Source organism: Ptychodera flava, chromosome 15 (assembly GCF_041260155.1).
Source record: "Ptychodera flava strain L36383 chromosome 15, AS_Pfla_20210202, whole genome shotgun sequence".
Classification (NCBI taxonomy): Eukaryota; Metazoa; Hemichordata; class Enteropneusta; family Ptychoderidae; genus Ptychodera; species Ptychodera flava.
Window position 1 is genome coordinate 5986811 of NC_091942.1, and position 22703 is coordinate 6009513.

At 38.3% G+C, this 22703-nt stretch overlaps 1 protein-coding gene across 1 annotated transcript; it reads right to left on the reverse strand.

Moving 5' to 3' along the window:
* LOC139151011 (NTPase KAP family P-loop domain-containing protein 1-like) lies at window positions 1–21163 on the reverse strand. Its single transcript, XM_070723529.1, has 9 exons — window positions 21003–21163; window positions 14921–15119; window positions 13920–14099; window positions 7052–7217; window positions 6730–6899; window positions 4988–5092; window positions 3844–4036; window positions 3249–3440; window positions 1–2894 (listed from the first exon to the last, which is right to left on the reverse strand). Exons 2-9 carry the CDS (start codon window positions 14957–14959, stop codon window positions 1171–1173), a joined length of 2769 nt encoding a protein of 922 aa, XP_070579630.1. The 5' UTR covers window positions 14960–15119; window positions 21003–21163; the 3' UTR covers window positions 1–1170.
* Between the last annotated feature and the right edge of the window lie 1540 nt (window positions 21164–22703).

Genomic DNA, 22703 nt, shown 5'->3' on the forward strand with positions numbered 1-22703 from the left:
CTATCTACGATACAGTAAACCGAATTGCAATGATACTACCAGATGGAAAGATGAAATAGAAATCACAAAGGTTAAACATCTCTGATGTGGACATTACAAATTTGTTAGATTTCTGTGAAAATCATATTACAATTAACATTTATTAATAGAGCATGGACGTTTGTCCTTGACAGTTATTGTATGTGACTTTTGTTGACAGCGAGTGTCACAGCCTTGCCTCTTTTGACTGTTCAAGCTAAAGGTGACATTTTGTCTGCAATATCGATGGATGCTTTCAGAGATATCCCCATAACAACTGGTCTGCGTGACAAACCACTGTACAGCAACAATTCAGCAGATTTTAAGTAAACAAGAATGGAGTTATTTCTCGGCGGACTTTATCATTATGAATTAACCTTAAGGTTTCGACGCCTTTTCCATCGATATTGCTTAAATGAATAACTAATTATGTAAACTGCATTGATAAAGTTCTCCTTGGGTTACTGGAAAGGAATAAAGCAAAGCACAACGACAATCAACAGAAACATTTCTTTAAACATTTATATTTTTATTCTGCTTTAGGGGAACACTTTCCCTTTCAGTTCAAACTTTCCAAGTTGTCTAATTTAACTATTAAAAAGTAGAAACATCACAGATTATATCGATGTACCAATATTATTTCTTGGGTATATAATTTATAAATTGAATACATAATCAATTTTGAACTGTTGATGACAAAGTACATCCCCGTCCATGAACTTCAACATTGACCAGATTAATGTCGAAATAATAGGTGCAGCGTTAAATTTGAAATCAAAATCGAAAAATGTTGAACATACTTCTATCGAGATCTGAAAATTTATCATTCATATTTTTTTTAGCGCGCTAAATGTTAATCTGCCAGATGCATTAATGTTAATAGTGACAATCAAGTCCTCTGGATGAAACTTGTTACAAAGCCCTAAAAGTATACACATTGATTCGTTACATCTTCCTGAAAGTCGAAAAGCACGAAATTGTGTGATTTTTTGTGTACTGATGTTATCAGCGTGATTGGTAATGGCAGGGACCCGAACTAATGTGCCAGGTTATGAAATGTAATTATCATAATTGACTTATGTACATGACGTTGCACACTCAGCAAAGTTTACAACTTTTGTGTATACACTGAATAAAAGTCTGTGGTCGAATTTATCTATTTTTGATGTCACACTTTGCCTGCGCATGCCTGATCGAGTACATGATGGCGGGGTCGAGATGTATGGTGTATGGTAGTATTTGGCGAACATCTTCCACGTCAAAGCTCTCCATCTCGGTGTTCAGTAGTTTTTCAAAGAGTTCAGGGTCGGCATCCAGAGTTATAAGCATTTTCCAATCTCTTGGCTTGTCCAATCTATCTTTAATGAGTTGACAAATGTCTTTGAGCTTGTCGGACAACTTTACCGTGTGACTCATTTCAACTCCAAGATCTCTTTTCTCAAAGCTGTCTTCAATGAAATGAATCATGTGAGCCGACCTGTAAGGCCATTGGTCGAGAAGCACTATCCACAGAACCAATTCACTGGGTAGGAACGCGGGAGGGCGTCCCATCACCTTCACCATATGAGCTGTTACACAGAGGGTGTTGTAGATATTCTTGATACTTCTAGGGCATCCCTTGATGAACTTCAGAACTCCATTTTGTAGTTCATCAAGCATACTTTTCATGAAGGTGTCATCTTCAGTGTTGTTATTAACACTCACATCTAACAATTCAGTTTCTTCTTTGTTATCCCCCATCCTGCGTTGTCTTGTCTTTGGTTCCATCAAATACATTTTACCGTTTCCCATTTTCTCTTCTCCTTCGCTGAAGTTTTCTTGATTTCCGCTGGAAGCATTTATTTTTAGTTGCTCAAGGTAGGAACGCTTTGACTTCTGAGTCATCAATGGGACACAGAAACGAATTTGAAGAAATCTTTTGAGATATTCATGTCCTGTCAGGAAAGCTTTCTCGGAGACAGCACCCAAGCGTTTTTCGATAGCCCCTGCGACAATCCGTGGGTCTATCGCAACGATGCATATGAACGGAGAGTTTTCGTCAGATAACAGTATCTTCATGGCGTCTATCACGTCAACCGCTTTGTCATAAGAACATCTATCCAGATCGTCGACTGTGATCACTACACGGACAGGTTTCTTCTTATACCTGGCAATCCAGTTAATCAGAGCCGAAGCGATCAAAACTTCACGTTTTATATCTGCCATGAATCCTAGTTTATCAGAAAAATTTGGTTTGTTTACCATGCTTTCGATTTTTGCCTTTTGGGACTTAATTAATGTCGAGACGACATTCACGATATTCTTTATATTGGTGACGAGCGCCATACTCAAAACTGTCACAATAGCGCCCTCTATCGCAATTACTGCTTTACTGACAGTCAACTGTGAATCTGACTCCGGGCTGGTTGTGTTCGATTCAAGTTCAGAGTCGATTTCGATTTCACAGACACCAATCAGAATGGCAAGAATCACTCCAACAATGAACAGGAGGATTAAAAAAGCCAACAGAAGGAAATTGGGGATCGGAACAATAATCTTCGTCTTCCGTGATATTTTTTTCGGCTCTCCCTTGGCGGATTTGCTCTGAAGGCAAAGCTCACTTGGCTTGGCGACGATGCGAAAGAATCTTGTCTTCCAGTAACCGGCGTATCTTTCGATTTTACCGACGAGGTTGGTGACAATTCCCGCCCAGAGAACGTTAGACCCTGCATACTCCCAGGCATTGAATTTTACAAAAATGAAATCTGTTTCGTTGGTATCAAATACTTTCTGCGGCGGCGGTGGATAGTAAAAAAGAATCAACAGCAGAAGTTTGAATTCACTCCAGGCATCACCTTGACTGGCTCGATATGCAGACTGCATTTTGCACAAAATTCCTGGATGAAAAGAAATTGACGAAGTCGGGAATTTTCTGATGAAATCAAATAATTAAACTTATGGGATTGTTAAAGTAGTCATTTTAAGAAGCCAGTGTGAAAATTTTCGAGTAAATGATCCGGCAAAGATGTCACGATTCAAAATTGTTCACGACAGTACTTGCTTTATTTCGTTTCCTGAGATTATTTCTATCGAACACCACCACCCTTTTTCTGCTTAACGAAAAACAATTAATGTAATAAAATATATATTCTTCTTATTTTTATGAAGCTAAAATTACTGACGAGAACATTCGCATTTTTATGATTAAAGGTTTTAACTTTGGATTTAAGGAAATTTTTATTATATCTTACTTGTCAGTAATTTCACTAGAAACGTTTTGCCCGAACCACAGGGCCCTAGTATTCCAATGGTAAGAGGCGTTGGTAGCTTTGTACTGTACAGTGCGTTGGCAAGACTCTTTGCGTACTTAGTGTGTCCCGCGGAATCGAGGTCTAGGTCTCGATCACTTAGGAGTTCAAAACCAATGGATTGACGCTCAGTATCTGAAGAGGAAAACAGACGGGTTTGAGTACATAGCCCCTTTTTGAGAATTTAATTTTACTGTACTGTAATTGTGAACGGAATGGTAATTATTGTATCAGGACTTCATGATGATGATGATGATGATGATCATCATCATCATCATCATGATCATGATGATGACGATAATGATTATGATGATCATGGTGATAATGATGATGACGATGATGACGACGATGATGATGATGATGACAGTGATGATGATGATGACTAACATGACTCAGTCTTGTTGTCATCAGACAAATCGCGGTGAGGTTTTTAAGGTACACATGATTAACATGCTTACTAAACCTCATAGTTTTGACAATGTCAAAACCTTAACACGGTCGAAAATGCCGACATGTACATTGCAGAATAATGGCCTACCTGATGGCATCGAATCAACTACGGTGGCGCTATTAATTCTGAACTGTACCACTTGTTGGATTCTTTCACTTGTACACTGCATTGGTGTTTTGTTTTCACTGTTCTCAGCTTCTTGCAAGTCAGGACGAAGCTTCAGCAAATGAAGCAGTACATTTTTAGATTCACATTTAGCAGCAACATGTACCGCCGTGTCCTGTTGTGGCATTAAACATGAAATGTCAGTACGCAGAGCAACAAGGATGGGATCGCGTAAATATGTACTTACTCGGCTTTCAACACGTTTCGTGCGGATTTTGACAGAGTTTCAGACTTCCAGTCTTGGATTTTAGAGTATTAGCTTTTGGGTGGAAGTTCAGGTCTTTCGAAGTGTTATAGAAAATGGAGATATTGTCACTGTTTTGTAAGCTGAGTGCTGCTTTTTTGCATCATTTTACTGTTTTGATTCGTGTTAAAAACTGTTAATTACAATTTGCAAGTTGCATGAGGGCGTCCTTCTATGTTAACCAAGATGAACGGCTGACGTCCGTCGTTACTATTATATACAACAATGAAAATATGATATCGAATCCGAAGAAAAAAGTATACATTCCCCGTCTATTGAAAACAATCACAAAATCTATTATTTATCTTGTGTATTTCTTTATCAGTATTTGGGGAAAAAACTTCGACAGTTTTGGTCGACTATTTGTCCCTTGCGGAGTCTTGATATTTATCTTCTCAATGAACATGAAGTCTACATAGATCATAATGTATTTACTTGTGATCATGTTGCGCCAAATATATAATAGATGTAAACTTTTAGCCATAAATGAGCACCTTTGAGCTTCCCGAAAAAGTCAAATGATCGAAAAAATATGCACATCTTAAGGCTGGCGATTTAAAGGAGTTTTGACAACGTTGGAATTCTTACCTAGGTAAATATATGACAAAATTGCATGGTGTGCACTCGGTCGGATCAAACGTTTACAAGTTTTCAAGAAAGTTGAGATATTGGCTTTTGCCGGAAGGTTTTGTGAATTAGATGCCGACGAATCATAGAAAGAGCTGTGTATGTTTTCTGTACAAGTGATGTGTATGCTTGAAGAATCAAACCAATGGGGACAGAAGTGAATTGCTGACTTTGCAAACTCAAAAAATGACTCACCCCTTCTGAGTTCCTGGAGGCAATATCCTGCAGGTTATAGTTTTCTAGTAATTTGTCAATTGCATCTACATCATTCATCATGGCTGCTACCGATAAGTCATTGGCCTGAAATAAATAAAATATACGCTTGCAGCAAGGACAAAAAATAAATATTACAAAAAAAATTGAAGGGAAATTGTGATGTTCTTTTCTCTTCGAAAATGTTATCTGTGATCTCCTTATGTCATTCGACATTTAGGCTTACTTTTACAAAACCATGCCTCAAATCAGACTGTTCTAAAAATCTTCAGTTTCAAGTTCGCAAAAATCTCGCCATGGACGTTTTTTACGTCTATGATCTCGCCATCCATCGGCGCTAGTGAATTATTTTATTTTATTTTATTAAACCTTGTTTAACGAGGGTAGCCTGGTAAGCTTCAGTAAAGATGCTTATCTTCCCCAGGGCCCTCAGATGAACATACAAACTGATACAAAGCAGAACAACATGAAACATGACTAACAAAGCTAGAACAATACAATGCACAGAAAAAAGTGGCCAGGAGTCATCACCTGCACACAGGAGGAAAAAAAATGCACAATCACACTAGATAACAAAAACAAATTTAACAAGAAAACTAAAACTCACAAACACAAAAAATTATACCCAATAAGCTTTCAGGTAAGAAGTTTTAAAACTACTTAATGAGTTACTAGATCTTATATTTAAATCGACATTATTCCACTGATTGGCACTATTTACAGTAAAGCCTTTTCGATAAAAATCCTTATTTGTTGCAGGAACCACTTACAATTTTTGCATCTTGGATCTTGTAACTCTTTTATGATCAATTTCGGTAAGAAGACTTCTCATATATTGCGGTGCAAGATTATTTAAACATTTAAAAACCATACAAACATTCTTATAAACTATTCTATCTGGTAATGGCATGGGCCAACTAATGATGTTGGTCAAAACAGATGACAGTAAGTTAGGATATCAGGCCTCTAATGCCTAAGTGAGAATGCAATATTGAAGACGAAAATACTTTTTATGCAGCAAACGGTGAGTTTTTTCCTAAAATGTCTACTGGCCGTCTTCGAAAGCATATGGTTCTTCATATCCCTGTTTATAAAGATCTTGTCTGTGGCTTGACACATGAAGCAGAGCACCTTGGGTATTTTGTTTAGCCGCATCGATAATGTAAGCTTAGGGGATAACCATTTGATTGGGGGGGGGCGGCGGCGGAAATGGGTATGGCAGCAATTTTTCACATTTTTTACGTGATTACTATTTTTTGTATATGCGATTCTTGAGTTAATCATATTCACTAGTTAACAACATCAGATCTAAACATAACGAGTACTATTCTATGTGAGCACAGGACAGATTACATTAAGATGACAAAGATTACGTAGGAAAGGATTGTCTCCAATGAATTCTTTAGTGAAATGACTTTTGACCTAACTTTTGTGTGTGTTAATATCACGAATACTTGCAAAAAGACATTGGACTTCCAAGTGCATTATGAAAATGTAAGCGCCGGCAAAGCCAGCGCTTACAAAGATAATTTTCTTATCTGTGACATCAAAGCTCTATGGACAGATTTAGTCAGAAATAAAGGGAAATAAATAAATAAATAATAAATAAATAAATATCACAGCCAAATGTATTAAATTAAACAATGTCAACAAGAAACATGTGATAAGACCAAGACACACCCCAACGATGGCAATGGACATGTAAACTGCCCATATGCAGATACCTTATCTTGCGATGTTTTTCCCAGGCGGAGTTTTACGTCAATTGTGAAGAGTGGGTCTTCAGCCCCGGTGTCCTGAAATAAGTGTCGTGGATCAATATTCGAATCGAGCAGCCCGGTCAAGATGAGATATGAAGTGCCCCTCATGTCTGACGATCCGAAGTCTAGATCACCTGCGTATAGTAAACCAGAGGAAGTCAGAATCTCTTTTACGCTGTGTTCCCTAACAACAACAAAGCAAATGTAACCGACAATATCTTACAACAACAAACACAATTTGGTAGAATACCTAGTTTGAAAAAGAATATAGACGAGAATTATTTACCTTGAATGTCCGTTTTTGACAAAGGCTTCCCACTTTCGTCATGAGCAAACAACCTCCACTTCAGAGAGCCATCATGGTTAGAAGAACATGCAATTTTCCCTTCCTGTATCTTGAGGGCGCCAAACTCGAATTTCCAAGCCACAAGAGGGCGTTCTTCAGAACCATACTGTGGGAATGAACAATTATATGCGTTTCGAAGACTAGCATATATTAGTAGTTACTATATCTATTTGTTACATAAGAGAATTTCTTCGATTGACACTTCGGCGTCGCAGGTGTTGAATTTGTGTATCGGTGTAAAGCTCTGTTGTCTTGTTTCGGTCGAAACGCTACGTTGTCGACACAAGCATTTTTTGTATGGTCTCTAAATCTTGTGATGCAGTTTTGTAGGTCTTGTTAGTCAGCTGTCTTCTGTCAATACGTTATAAGGGGAGGGGAATGTGTAATAAACGCAGTAAGATTTTTGAGGGTAGGCAGTTAGGTAGCCGTCATTATTAAATTTTGGGTTTTATAAAAACACGGTACAATATATGTATAATGTATACCAAGTACATTGACTATCATAACTAAATGAGTAATTTTCAGTATTTCCTGACAAAAATTGTTATACTTGCCTAATCGAGCATTTAAAAACTATCTACTGTTGATTGACCAATCAGAGTGCTCAATTCAGGGTGTTTTATTTACTCGTAAAGTCTTGGTCACCAAATTCCAGAAACGAATGACAGCGCCGTAGTAAAGTACTGTCCAATCAAAAGTGAACATGTCATATTCTGTAGACAACTGGTGCGTTTTAATATTCAAATTTGGTAACACAGCGGAAACCAGCTGCAACACAAAATCTGCTGTGCCTAGGGCATTTATATAATGTGCCCTAGGGCATTTATAGGATGTTCCATTACATTGGAAGGCTATTTCACAGATAAAAGTTTTAATTCATATCCTAAACATGTTACATTGACAAAGGGGACGGTTGACGTAAACACATTGAAAACAAAAATATATCAGTTAGGGGCGATAGTTTTTAAGTCGGATAAAACCCTCGTACTCTGGCTCTTCTGGTATATAAAGTCCAACCCTTCGATAAAATGTCTCGGCCTGCGGCCTCGACATTTTATCGTTGGGTTGGACTTTATATACCAGAAGAGCCCTCGTACTCGGGCTTTATCCTATACGAGAAATATCAACTCTCCACTGATTCTATAGGGTATACGTACTGATTATTTGAGAGAATGTGTAAAGAAATCTAATTCTACAAAGTATAAAAACATTTGATTGCCTCAATAACAAAGCCATCTTTTATTGCAAGAAAATAGTTTGTCATAGTCCATAGTAAGCAATAGAGATTTATTGTATCTTTCGACCAAATATAAATTTAACTTCTACATAAAATGTTTCTTATCTTCGTCTTGTTTATTTCGTCTGTCGTCTTTGGCACAAGGTTTGGTAATCTCTTGACAAAGACGATATTATAGAAACAAGGTTTTGATACCCTTTTAAGAATAAAATGCATAATAAAACGCATTCTATGCATACAAATGATTATCTGATAAAGTATATTTTACTCTTATAAATGTGAAATATAAAGAGGAAGTCATGAAGGAATTTCTCAGCAGATACCATTATTAGTGCCCAGGATCTAGGACAAAACTGAACTTTTGTGAATTCATCCGTTACTATCACAGAAATACATATTTTGATTGACTGAAGTTCCATTTTGACATTTAACCATACGTATTATCAGGCTTTTCATTAGAAGCCGGCAGTGGGAGAAATTGGTGAGGTAATTTCTCCGGCTGCAAAATCTCAAAGTTGCAAACAAATACTAAATCGATTAAGAAAAAGACTGACTCTGTTGGTAAGATTTTGCCAATGACACATTAAAATTCCAGATTTTGTCATTCCTGCATATTCTCTGATCTGCAATATCATGCAGACTGAGAACACTTTTAACCAAATACAAAATGTATAGTCATTGTTTGACTGTTGAATATGAGACTCAAACACTGATCATGCAAAAAAAATAAAAAATATGTGTTCGAGTCATTTTTACTTACTGAATGCAAAATAAACTGATACACCTCTCAGATTGCGCCATTACTCACGTCAATTTCTCAAAATTTTTGATACGAGAGGGGGGACATTCCCTTCTTGTGCTCCCCATTTGGGGTGTCCTGTGTCACTTTTTGACAGTTTTACTCAGTAAAAAACAAAATGAAAACACATCTCAGATTGCACCATTGCACACATTTCTCAAAAATTTCAACGCAAGAGAGGGGACACCCCCTCTGGTACTCTCTTCCTCAGCCTCTCGCCTGTTCTCCCTCCCTGTGCTTCCAAAGACTCCCCTGTCAGCTATCCTAATGAAATCCCAGTGGTGATACCCATCCGAATTTAACAATAGTATATGGGTGGATGCTGGCTATACGGTGAGCTTTTTTATCTGTAATTTGCTGTGACTTTGGATTTTATTTTATTGGGTCCACCTTTTTTCAACCGTCATGAATAACCGATGGTAATCTAGCAAGGTAAACTAGGATTCGAGAAGGTCTTTACTATTGCTGTATTTTTGGTAATTTTACAAATAATACTTGTATTGATATTTAACTTTTCTAAATTGGGCGGGAGTCAGTCAAAATTTCTGTGTTAGAGAGAGGGGTTACTAAAGCTCATCATGGTTGGCTGGGAGGGAGTTACTCGAAATTTCGGAGTTTCAAAATCAAATTCCTCCGACAACCCCGATAACCCCCTCCCGGTCGTAAATAATGGTGGCTCCTTATACTCGCTCACAGCCCCTCGACGACAGGGCTTACGCCTCAGACCATATAAGCGCTCTCAGCGGTTGAGCAGAGCGGAGACGTTTTTACGTGGCTTGCTTGGTAATCATCGCTGGCTAAAAAGACCGGTGAAGGTATATTTATACCACTCCAGGTCATGTGACCTATTGTTCTTGCCATCTATTTATCCCTGAAATCATGACTGACACTTATTGTTCTTATGCAAAATTAGTAATCAGTCACACTTTTATTCATATGTAGATAAGTAATCACCACACTTTAATGAAAGAAAATCATTATCATATCAATTAAAGTGTAGTGATTACTCATTTAAATACGGAAAAAAGTATGACTGATTACTAATTTGCATGAGAACAATAGGTCAAGTTCAGATGTCTAAAGCATCACAATTTATAATTCAATTTCAACTTTCTTTGAACCATGCTCAATGTAAGCAACATGATTTTTTGATGAAGACTGTCCATCTTTAGATTCGGCGTCTTCTTAGGTTGGACCAATCCTGTCTGTTTGTTACATTGTTTTGTCGCAACTTGAGAAACTGGTTTACTTACAGATTCCTCTGGGTTTACACTAGATGGAGGTGATAGTAATATATTCGATACATGCTTTTGTAGTGTAGTAGACATATATTTGAGGCGCGTAAGCCGTCATCTGATCTGGGACCTGTTTGTTCTTTGATAAGCTGCTCATCGAATCCCTGATGGTACAGAGATGTTGCCGCATTCACCTGAAATTATCAAACACAAGACATATGTGACAAATATCATGGAAATAAGTATAGCCTTTTTGTAAAGTTTGTAGAATAGTCGAAAGAAATTCTGTGATACTGCCTCACACACAAAAAATTATTTTGGTCAATAAATTTAATTTTATGACTTTACAGAATTCGTTTTGTGTATAAATATTTTAGTAAAAGAATAAATTACCTTGCCAGAATGTCCAGTGTGCTGGCCTTCTGTCCAAGCAATCTTGCACATTTGCTTTGTGTAAAGACGTATATTTTCTGGCATGAGAACTTGATTATCCCTCGGCAAGGGTCATCGATAGTACAATCCCGTCCGGTGCTATCATCGCCCGTAGCTGCAAAATTGTAGCTCTACGGTGAGGCGGTCGGTGAGTTTTGGTTTTTGCGACCTCGCTCACCAGTAGAGCTACAATGCCGAAGGCCCTGTAGCATACAAAATAAGCGCGTCACTTATGGCGCGGCATTTTCATGTAAAATCCCACATATTTACTGCATTTGGTCGTACCGATTTATCACTACTGAAGACTAAACACTATACTACACTAACCTTGTCGTTTATGGGGTTTTGTATTAGCACAGACATGTCGATCGCATTCCATAAACATTGAGCGTGTTTCTGGGAGCCGCCATTACCGGAAGTTGGTAATGGCGTCTCCAAGAAATGTTTTTGGAACGCGATCGACGTATTTGAACAAATACCAAACCCCATACACGACAAGGTTAGTGTAGTATAGGGTTTAATCTTCAGTAGTGATAAATCAGTATGACCAAATGCAGTAAATATATGGGATTTTACATCAAAATGCCGTGCCATGTGCCGCGTGCTTATTTGTATGCTACAGGGCCTTCGGCATTGTAGCTCTACTGGTGAGCGAGGTCGCAAAAACCAAAACTCACCGACCGCCTCACCGTAGAGCTACAATTTTGCAGCTATCATCGCCCGGTACTTTTTTATATAAAGTTGAAGTACACATCGTGGATTTTATGCGCTCCGTAGTAGCGGCTGCTCTTACAGGGCAGTTTGCCCCTGTAAAATCCACTTTGGTTGTTTTTACATGGCCGTCCATGAAACTCTAGGAAGTCTCTTTGGTCATCAGATCAGACAAGTTGACAAGGTCCATCTTGACCAGTCGAAAACACGAAAATGGCATTGAAAGCCTGATGCATCCACGAGGCAATCACATGCATGTACAGATTGAATTCATTCCCGCCAGCCAATAGCCGATAAGATGGAGTAAGGCAAGCCATTTTATTTAACCAATCAGACTAAAACAGTTTCCTTCCGACAGATTTGCAGTTGACCGGAGCCCTTGTCCTACTTGTCTGGGATAGGTCATTCTCCCCAACTCGCATGCCAGGTGCATAATGACCTCTGTGAACCTTTCGACGTACAATGAGTCACTCCATTCCATTGTGGGTATTCAAATCAAAAGTAGACGATTTATTGACAGTAATTTTCAAATTTTAGAGAAAATTTGCCTGTTTTTCGTGGTATAAGTCGTTAATCGCACCTCGTAGGTGAGCTGTTACAGTTGTAATCACCACACTTATGGTCAGGAACTTGTAAACATCACTCGGCCTTCGGCCTCGTGATGTTTACAAGTTCCTGACCATAAGTGTGGTGATTACAACTATAACAGCACACCTACTCGTGCGATTAACTATACAAACAGCGTAGGGAACGAGGGCTGTGAGACTCCGGTACACGGTACGCTGTGGAGTGTGACGACCACTGCATGTCATCTCTATTTTTTATCACATTTTCTCATTTCTCGAAGTTAAGCATAGATAAAACAGGGATGTTCATCAACACTACGTCCATCACAGGAAGTAGCATATTTTACGTGAAATATTGCGAACATAAAACAAACTGGATCTTTGTGGAAATTTGATAGGTCTAAAATATTTCTAGTAGAGTCCGCACGATCTTTCAGATAATATACACTTTAATAATAATGATAGATCGCTGAACGGTTCCTCGTGCATTCTGCGCCTAAAAACAGACATATCCACTGTTGCCAGTGCTGTAAATATATGCTTTTCCTACTATAAGAGCTACATCCGACACACTAAGGCTCGAAAACGAGCGCTGAATATCGTTGATACACCAAAAAGATTATCTCAATTAAAAGCTACATTTTTAAACATGGAAATACTTTGTGACTAAGATACAAACGGTTATAGAATCACTTGGGGACAGGAGGCGAAGGAAAAAAAGAGAAAACGCACAGGAAGAGAAAGGGAAGGAGAAGTGTCCTAAATCATAGAGACAATGAAAGAAAGTTTGAACGCTGAGACGGTACAAGCACAGGAAATAGAGGTTGATTGAGGCCGGGGAAAATGTACTTCGTGTAAGCAACCCGTTGACCTAACAGAGTACGACCAGTCGGTTTTTATCTCGCTGTGAAGTGGTTTGAAGTTTCAACATATAAACAAAGACATTGTTTTCGGCAATTTGGCGAGATAAGGTGAATTCAAAGAATTAACGCAGCGAACGTTAAAGGTTTGCATTGGCAAGTAAAAAGAGTGTCATCGTAGAAATCAAATGACCTACGTCTTATGAAACATGCGACTAATGTAGGCGCTTTTTTGAACACTGCAAGGGATTATTTGCACTATACCCTCCATAGTTTTTATTGAAACCAAACCTAAGGTCAGTCGTGTAACTAATAGTGCAATATCTATCCATTTAATCACATCAGATCTGAGAACAGACTGAAAGTTTCGATCGTGCATGTATCTGCAAGCTCTAACCTATACCCCTTGATTTGATTGCGTTTTGCGAAAACCCATACACGACTTCAGCTGAGTCAAGAGTGAGACTATATCCTGAAGTTACAGGCACAACTTTCAATTGTAATTTTTATTTTGGTGACTTTTGATACAGCTTTGATACGAAATCACCTCATTTTCATTCGCTGGACCGTACGCTCAGTTGTCAACAAATGACCGTGTAATTCTCCGCGCAAACTTCTTCATTTTTATGGGTGACGTGGCTTGTTTGAACATTCAACGGAGAGTTCCTGGTAAAGACCGCTACGCGGGAACGACTGCTTTACCGAAAAAGAGGGGACTGCGCCAACTGCTTCCAGCAAACAACCGACTAGAATGTCAAAGAGACTTGCAGATCTGAAGTAACCTAGCAGTGATAATAACGTTTAGATGCCATCCATGGTAGCCTGCACGTTTTGGGTTTTGAGAATGGCATTAGCGCAAAGTGACCCACGAATGCCTGCAGGTTGGATGTCTTCATGTTGCATCCAAGTATTTGTCAGAAGTAAAATCTGATTGGGTTCAACGGTTGGAAACTGTTATGAAACCATACCTTTATCCCACGTTGATAGAACAGGCCAGTTTCCCATCCGTTGACTGTATGCGATTTGTTCCCGTCTCCATATTCTCTTACGTATTGATCTTGTTGTGTCGAGTATTGCAGTTTGAAGTGACCATTGGAACGCTCTTGCTGGTTCAGAGTAAAAACCTCTCCAGTAGGTTTGCAAAATCGCTGAAATTTTACGAAAATTATTTTATTGTTATCAGTATGTTCGCCTCACTTTGAACATTGAGGTGCATCAGATATTTAAGACTCTCCAGCTTAAAATTCAGCCAAAAAAGTTTCATTGAGCTGTTTTAATGACCAATCTGTACTGCATTACTCTAACTAGTATGCCTTCCGTGTCTTTCCCAGCTACGCCGTTTACAAAAAAATCGCCTCTTTTGACTTTTCGTTATGATATGCTTCGAATTAATAAATCTCTGCGTCCATTTGGGTTCAGATTACCTCAAAATAATGAAATTCGATACATTCCGTAAATTCAGGAATTTGGCAACAGGGTTTGTAATGTCAGAACAACCATCAGTTCACTTGAACTGCGAGATAATAATACGCGGACTTGGTAATTAGCTTCTCGGTCTCAAACCATGTATCGTAGAGATGGTGTTCACAAGCCAGCCAGAACACCACATCCCATTCGAGACTTTTTTGTCATCTGTCATACTTCTCTTGTAATATTCTGAAACGTTTTGAAGTTAAAATAGGATTAAATATGGTGAGAATTTACCTTTCCTTTATGACAGAAGGTAGCCGTAGCCATTTTCGCTTCCTTCAAGTTGAGCTTTGGTGTTATTGCGCAAACAAATCCCCACTTTAATCTGTGAGGGCGGTGTAATAAAATGCATGCCAAACTGCAGGAACTGCTCGGAAACCTCGCAATGTTATTAGTTCCTCGTTTAAACTAAGTGCACATACACAATTTCTCTCTTCAAATTGGAGTCTGAATATTACACAAGTGAGAAAGTATGAGACAGGATGTGATGAATATTTACCTGCTCTTCGTGAAGGAATGCTGTCGTTGTAACTGTCATGATCAACTTCGACGTCTATTCCTGCGTTGTTTTAGGTAACAGATGCAAATGTTAGACTGTGTGTTGTTTTGAGTTTTTTCTCCAACTATTGCATAATTTGACTGCTCGGAGTTTCTGTTATCTGTCCTGCCGTCTTCTCAGTGTAAAATAATAGATTGACCTGTCAGAAAAAATACACATTCATGACAGTAACATGAGAAATGTATTACAACTCTTCGGACTTAGTATCGGTATGGTATATTCGTTTGCGTGATACTTTGGGTAGGGCAAATATTCGAACTCTCAATTCTTTCAGTGTTTCTTGTCTACTGCTTGTGGGGCTCATGTTAAAGCTCTCGATGTTTTACCGTCTTATTTTTTCAAAAAAGTCCAAATTTCAATTTATTCCATAGTGCTAACACAGGGCTGGCGGCCATTTTAAATTTCAAAGTATAGGTGAATGTTAGGTATTTTGTTCCTTTAGGGCCAAAATTTGCACGGTGACCCTGACTTTTATTCTCGATTTGGAAAGAGAATAGTTGAAAGTTTCATTGATGATATTAAGAGCAAAAGAGTAAGTTTTTAACTTTTGAGGCGAATAATACCTTACAAATTTATATTTCAATATCTTGTTTCCCTTATGGAATATGTACAATTATCGCAACCCTGACATCATTTCGAGACGCGCTAAACATAAACCTAATGATGTACCTCAGTGACAGATATTCGGCACTCAAACTTTTACCTTACTCTCCCACGTGTGGCGGTTCATTTTCAAGCTGACGAAGTACATAATGTTTTCAACTGCCTACTATTGTGAAAATCGCTAAGAACTTTTGATTTAATAATATTTTGATTTTCAGAGATTCAGTTTCACATATTTTTGACATATAGATATGACTATAAGATCGTTTTCGTTGCAGTATAGCAGATTAGTCTGTTGTCATGGTTTTTACGTGCTTACACTTTCTTGTCACAGTGTGTAAATTGGCCTGTAGGGAGTGGGATTTTTCATATTTTTGTAAAAAAGGTTTGGTCCAGAAACATTAGATTTTCACTGGATCTTCTTCAGTGGTAGATCAATTCTCATGTATTGTCGTTTGTTGGTGACTGTCAAAAGTTTAACATGAATTTGTGCACGCGACATACATGTAGCATGAGACAGCCATTTGCGCCGTTTCGGCGTTTTCGGGAAAGATATTCAGAACGAGTACTAGCCGCTGATTCTAAACTTTGGTAAGAAACATTTTAACCTATTCTGGGGACTAACCTTGGGCACCAGTTAGGTCGGTATTTTAGTCTCAGGCGATCAGTTTTGGGAAGGCGTCCGAGTTTTAGGCTAAGAAGGCATGGGGTACTGTTTACAGTCTAGAGATAAGCCGGTGTTGTGAAACACGTGACTTAATTAAATTACATGTTGTGATTTGCGGAAGAGAGACGTCATTTTAAATTGATCTGTAAGCCACATCCGGTATTTTATTTCCGTTAACTTGAAATCTGGTCTGGAAGACGGATATGCGTAGTTACACAAGAAAGTGATTCTATCATGATTTTTGGTTTCATTTCACCTAATCGTCTGTCCTTAATGTCCTTGTCCCTATTCCAACCACACTTATTAGTCGCTACCATATGCATTGTGTAAACACCAACTATCGACTATCCAACTATTCGATAAGGCAATTTTATTCTACCTGCATTTGGTTGAGTATATGCTGGCAATTAAATTGTAAACTTTCTGTAGTTTGCATTGAGATTTCGACACCATTTTAAAAGTTGTTTTTTTAAGCCAATGTCATGCTGGTAAGACAGCATATATCGGACACTATTTTCTGTGACACTTTTGTAATCGTACTCGTTCGCATTTTTCATTTTATGTGCACAAATCTTCATAGCAATAAAATCGCTTGTTATCTCGGTTTATAAAACAAATCAACTCATAAAAGCACAGATTGACTCGATACATTAGCAGACGTTTAGGCTCTAGTCAACGTACGTGATAAATTGATTTGTTGAATTCTGTCAAATGTCGACTAATAGTCGAAAAAGCAAAGAGAACGAACCATAGCTCACATTTCGTCATCAATTAGTCTTCCTTCAAGTTCAACAATATTATGATTTCGTGTATACGAGTGTCCACAGAAAAATTACTGAAATTTGAACCATAGTTTTTGCCGCGGGGGAAATACAAATGAACTCTGTGTAAGTCCATTTGATGATTTGGTCGGTAATGTTTCCTTGTGTTTGTATTACTGTGCCCCGCTGATCCGATGGGAATGGCAAGTTGAAATAAATTACGACTACCAGAAAACCTGCGGGGTTTTCTTGTAAATTGTTTATTAATTTCACCAAACAGTCTACATACTAGTTTACAAGATCTAAATTCCACATTTGCACAGATTTAACTGTAAATATCTTCAAGCTGAGGAATAAAGTCCCGCCTTCTTTCCTACAGTAGTTGTATAAATTGGTACAGACTCATGTAATAAGGGCTGTGAGAGGGAGTAATTGGTTTCAAGTCATATAAACAAGATCCAAAGTTTGTGAGATTTCTCACCCTTATATCGTCTGCTTATCTATCAGTTACTAAATTTATCTGTTTGAAAAGCCTCACATATCATCGGGAGTTTCATATCAGTACATGCACAGTGTCGATTGATTACGTCATAAAGTAGGCGTCATAATGTTACACCTATCCGTCCGGTGCGTGCATGTTTAGAAAACAGTCAAGTGCCCTTTTCCCATCAATAATTTAAAATTATTTGAACTTTGGCACACATATAAATGGTTCGTAAAGATTGCCAATCATCAGCCGACATCTACGATCGTTCTCACTTATTTTGTAATGTCCTTGAAGGATGAGTATTCCATCGGATGAAAACAAGGAACTCGCCGATGTCGAGAAATCTGTAAGGGACCTGACAATTGTCGGTCACGTGACACGCCATCACAGTTATCTTCAACACGAAAATCTGCCCGGGAAATTAGCAACGTCTTTCATGAGTGTTTTGAATCCCTACAGTCGTTGGAGTTACATTTTACAGTATCTATTATAATTTGCCATGTTCTGTTTGTTTTCCGGTTTTCTCATCCTACTTACAAGTCATGTTAAAATATTGGTATTCAGCCTGTCATCAGAGACTTTACGTATACATGTCATATCCGATATTATTTTGAATTCCGACTTCTGAGTTTGGTCTGGCCTAGGCAAGAATGAAGTTGTCAACCAAAGTGCAAGGGTAACCCTTTGTATTGCGACACACTCTACGAGATATGGATATGACAAAAGTAATAAAAAATATTTAAAAAGTTAAATTGTCCCCTTTATTCACTACGAAGAATGGCCATTACAACATGATTTCATCAAAGTCATTATGGATAAGATTCAAACCTACTTGATATTTGACTCTTCATGAATTGAATTACTAGTGTTTATGTGTAGAATGTTCATTTCCTTTACACAAAGCACAACATTTTGAACATTTATTAAGGTTTGGTATGTGTTCAAATGTCCCAGGAGGCTACATACTACAATTACTCGGTGCAAAGACGAGGGACTGTAACCCGGACCCGGAGATGTAGTATTTAACCGCTTTCATGTAAACGCTCAGAACTCATCTTTGCATGAGCGCTGGTCATAAGTCTATGAAGTGTAGTACGCGTTCAACTTTGACCTATTAAACCGTTGACCCTCGAGAAAACACGAGGGTCTACGATTGGACCCGCTGGATTACTTAACCACCTCATTCGTTCAAGTTTAATGTTTTCGTGTCTACAAACCTCTATCATTGTTTCAACGTAGAGGAAGTTAGTTCCACGCACATGAAATCAATGTACAAAATGTTTTGTCTGCATTATTCGTCCAATTCGTATACATACACGGACATTGATATAGACACTTACATGTAAAGACTCAACAGCAGCGACCTTTGCTTTGTTTTGATAATTTTTAGATCAAATCAAAATTAGTCAATGTACTTACTGAAAGATTTGTGCATATAAGCCATTAACTGGAATTGTTTTGCACTGGGGTTTGGACAAAGTAAAGATAAACCGACGTTCTAATCAATATAACCACATCTTTACAAAATATGCCGAAGATCGATGGAAATGGTCCTACCCGAAACACGATTGGAACTAATTTGGGATAATTGGAATCTCATATTTTTCAAATTTCTCAAAAGTGTTAGGTGCCCTATAGCTGAATGTTGCAATCTATCAAATTGCGCATAAAGAGAAGTTTGTAACTTAAATAGAAAATCAGATGAGCTTACATTTGCGGGTTAAAATGACCTTACTTCCCTACCCAGTTATCTCAAATTAGTTCCAATCGTGTTCCGCATAAAAACCTTCAAATACACAACATATCGCCATCATTTGAACACGTGGCATGGAATGCCCACAACTTACATGCTGTATTCTACGCCATTTGTTGTATGACCAGTTTCTTTAAATAAAGTGATAAATTTCAAAGTGAAGGAATGTTACAATTCGAAGATTATCTTGGAAAAGATGTTTTGATGTGAATTGATTAAAGGAGGATGCAGATCTTGAGCCTCGTAACGATTCGTGCGAGCCAACCGACGATCAGAGAGTAAGGTGCATTTTGTAAGGGATGACCACAGGATTGGTGAGTGGTCGTGGTCCGAAAGATCAGGGCTGCATCGATTGCCAGGCTCTGAGCAACAAATTGTTGGTATACTTACGCCCTCGAAGGCCAATATTTCTTAACCTTTCGTTTAACACGGCAGCATTGTACATGCCTTCTTTTTCTCGCATTCTCAAATATCAAAGCCTCTCCATTTTCACGGTAACGCGTGTCGCTGTTGCTATCGGTGATTTCGCGACGAATTATTATTATTGCGACTGCAAATGTGCCCTGAAGGAAGAAATACACTCCTGTCAGCTATCTTACTGAAACAATCATCGCTATCGGGTCCCAATTTATGTTTGGGCTGGATTTTCATGGATTATGTTTGAAGCATTCGAAAAGCCGATCAAACACAGAATTTTCGAACAATTTGAAGAGGGAGATTAAAACCCGTACAGCACAATGCAATATGCAGCGAATTTCTGAATTTGCGATGAACACGAGTCATGCCTATTCGTCATGAAGGTCTCTCGTCAATTTCGCAAGTTGACGATCTTTTCTTCCATCGAGCAAGCGGGCGAGAGACAGTGTTCTCCGCAGTGTGTGTCAACTTAAATATGTTTATTTTGCGTAGCTAATGAAATGACGGCTCATTATCCTTATAAGTATCAATACATGTTTTCCTTGAGGTATTGTTGTGTGAACTTTGTGTCATTCAACCTTAGCATCAGATTAGAATTCATAAACCCTGACTTCACCTTTGCGTAGGTAGGGGGATTATGAACTAATTACGTAAACAGGTAAGCCTATCTCTCCGATACCCCAGCAATCTGAAGTCTATGCCATTGGGTTGAATCAGCGGCCGGAAAAGGACTCTTGTTCTTTTTAAGAAAAAAATTAAAATATTTAACAAAAGAAACTTACTTTTTCCAAAACACCATACCTCACTCCTTCCACGTAATATAAATGATATTCATCTATGACGACTCCAAATAACTCCATATGAAGAAAACGTTATGTAATCTATCGTGTTCCATTATGCAGTTAACGTACACGTACAGATTAATCAAGGATTTTACAGACAGATCCTCCCAGAAGAATTGAAAAATTAAGAATCGGCATTTCACATGTGCGGCATGAAACCTAGATACAATACAATATTTTGAAACCCGATTGATGAAACAATTGCAAGGTACATCAGATACAAAGTGAATGTGCTTTATAGACTCGGAGATGCGCAATCCATTCAAATGATTCTCTTGTGTAGTGTTTCCATGCTGACAGATCTCCATGTTGACGTTTGCCATAATTATCTTATCGATCACACTGCAGCTACATCGCATATCGAAGGCGGAAACTGCGCTTGTGTTGCAGTTCATCTATGATATTTGTCAACCATCGCTTTACTTTACATGTAGCAAGTGAGCATAGCGGACGACTATACGATGAGAAAAGAAGGAAACACATTTAACTCACCAACTTCCAAATTGTCTCAGATGTTATCAACACACTTGAATCGGTGGTTCTATCTCTCAGTTACATGACATGCAATGTGGACTAAAGTACATACTCTCTCACAGCCCCTCGCTGGCTTCACCTCAGACCATACATAATACCGCCCTCAGCAGTAGACCTGAGCAAAGCTCAGCTCAGCGACCAAGCTCGCTATAGCATGGTTGGCTCGGTGAGCGTCTCTTCTTAGAAAGACTGTTGAGGGCGCATAACTGCGTAGCGAACGAAGGGGCTGTGAGAGAGTCTATAAAGTACACTGCTTTGCTATCATACATTATCTAATGTTTTAATCTGATAAAAGTTCTATCATCGATTACTATAAAAGCTATTATTTTTTGATAATTTACACTTTTAAACTGTTCAACACGTTTTACGCTAGCTAGTGTTTACTGGGACTTGTTATTTGAAATTTAATAAGGGTAAATATCTGTACTTAATTTTGTGAATTTCGAGAAGCGTCATTTGCTTTGCATGATGATTAACCATTAAATCTATATTGAGGAAATTTCTTACGAGACATAGTACAAATGAACCGATTGATCTTTTTAGAGATGGTCATGGAGGTACCTCCATACGATTGAGGGGCTATGGTTAGAAGGAAGACATGCATGGTTTTTGCACGTTCTGGGAATAAGAGTTGACATATTTGCCCAACAATCTTACGAGGGCGCTGTAGTTTGATTTCAAACTGGCGTACTGCCGTTAAATGCCCTGTAAGACTTGAAGCAGAGGGGTGCATCATGAAGACATTCATATGATGATATGATTTTACTGATTTTTTTTGTTTCTCTTCTTTCTAGTTAAAAGACAATTTTTTAGACAAGTTGCTTTATAAGTTTTGCTTGTTCGATATTCACAGTTATGCAGAGTTTTATTTCCCATTTGTAGGAAATATCTAGGTCAGTACTACCCTGAGAAGAGTATAAAATTCGGCTTGCCGCTTACCAGAATTAGCCCACTTGTCACTTGCGGTATATTCTGTGTCAATAAAGATCAGAAACTGAATCAATTGCTCAAATCTCTTTGAACATTTTTTATTTCATTCGCTTAGTAAAATTGGATTATAATTTTAACTCGAATGTACGTGATGAAAGTTCTGTAACCCCTACAGACAAAAACATTTTCTCAAACTCCCAGTGTTCGTTTGCTGTATATAGGTGCCCTTGTTAGCTTGAAGGAGTCTAATCTATTTGCGTTCTCTACGTGGTTTGCGAGGTCATTACGCACCACCTTGAAGATGATCGGAAGTCAACGACCATATTAATCAACCTTTTTAAAGCAACCGAGGTCAGTGCAACCGAAATTATAGGGCAGCGAACTAAACAATTTAGAGAATGATCTGAGTTGTTTAATTGTAGTTCAAGTCCAGTACTAGTACGAGGAGGTTAACGGGAATCAGCGCCTTGGACTTTTACCTGATTGAGACTCTATTGCAAACGTGGTCGTTATTTCCCGTTAAACACGTTGTACTCGTATAACTGCGAATTTGGCGAAAGTTGGACGACGTTTACCAGAGTTTGGTATTGGGATTCGGATTTAGAACAATGCTAAGTCACAAGCAAAATGGAAAATCAATACAGCTGGACACATGTCACGTATTCATTTATTCATTGAATAAACTGATAAACTTTTATTAATGAACAAACTGTTAAACAATCGCTGATT

What these genes read in the sequence shown, in the direction of transcription:
- LOC139151011 (XM_070723529.1), bottom strand. Translation starts at nt 14,959, where the DNA reads ATGACAGTTACAACGACAGCATTCCTTCACGAAGAGCAG. An exon ending in GAAAAACATCGCAAGATAAG is followed by an intron (nt 5,093 to 6,729) that starts GTATCTGCATAT and finishes TATTTATTTCAG; the next exon opens with GCCAATGACTTATCGGTAGC. An exon ending in TCTAGTGAAATTACTGACAA is followed by an intron (nt 2,895 to 3,248) that starts GTAAGATATAAT and finishes CTTTTCATCCAG; the next exon opens with GAATTTTGTGCAAAATGCAG.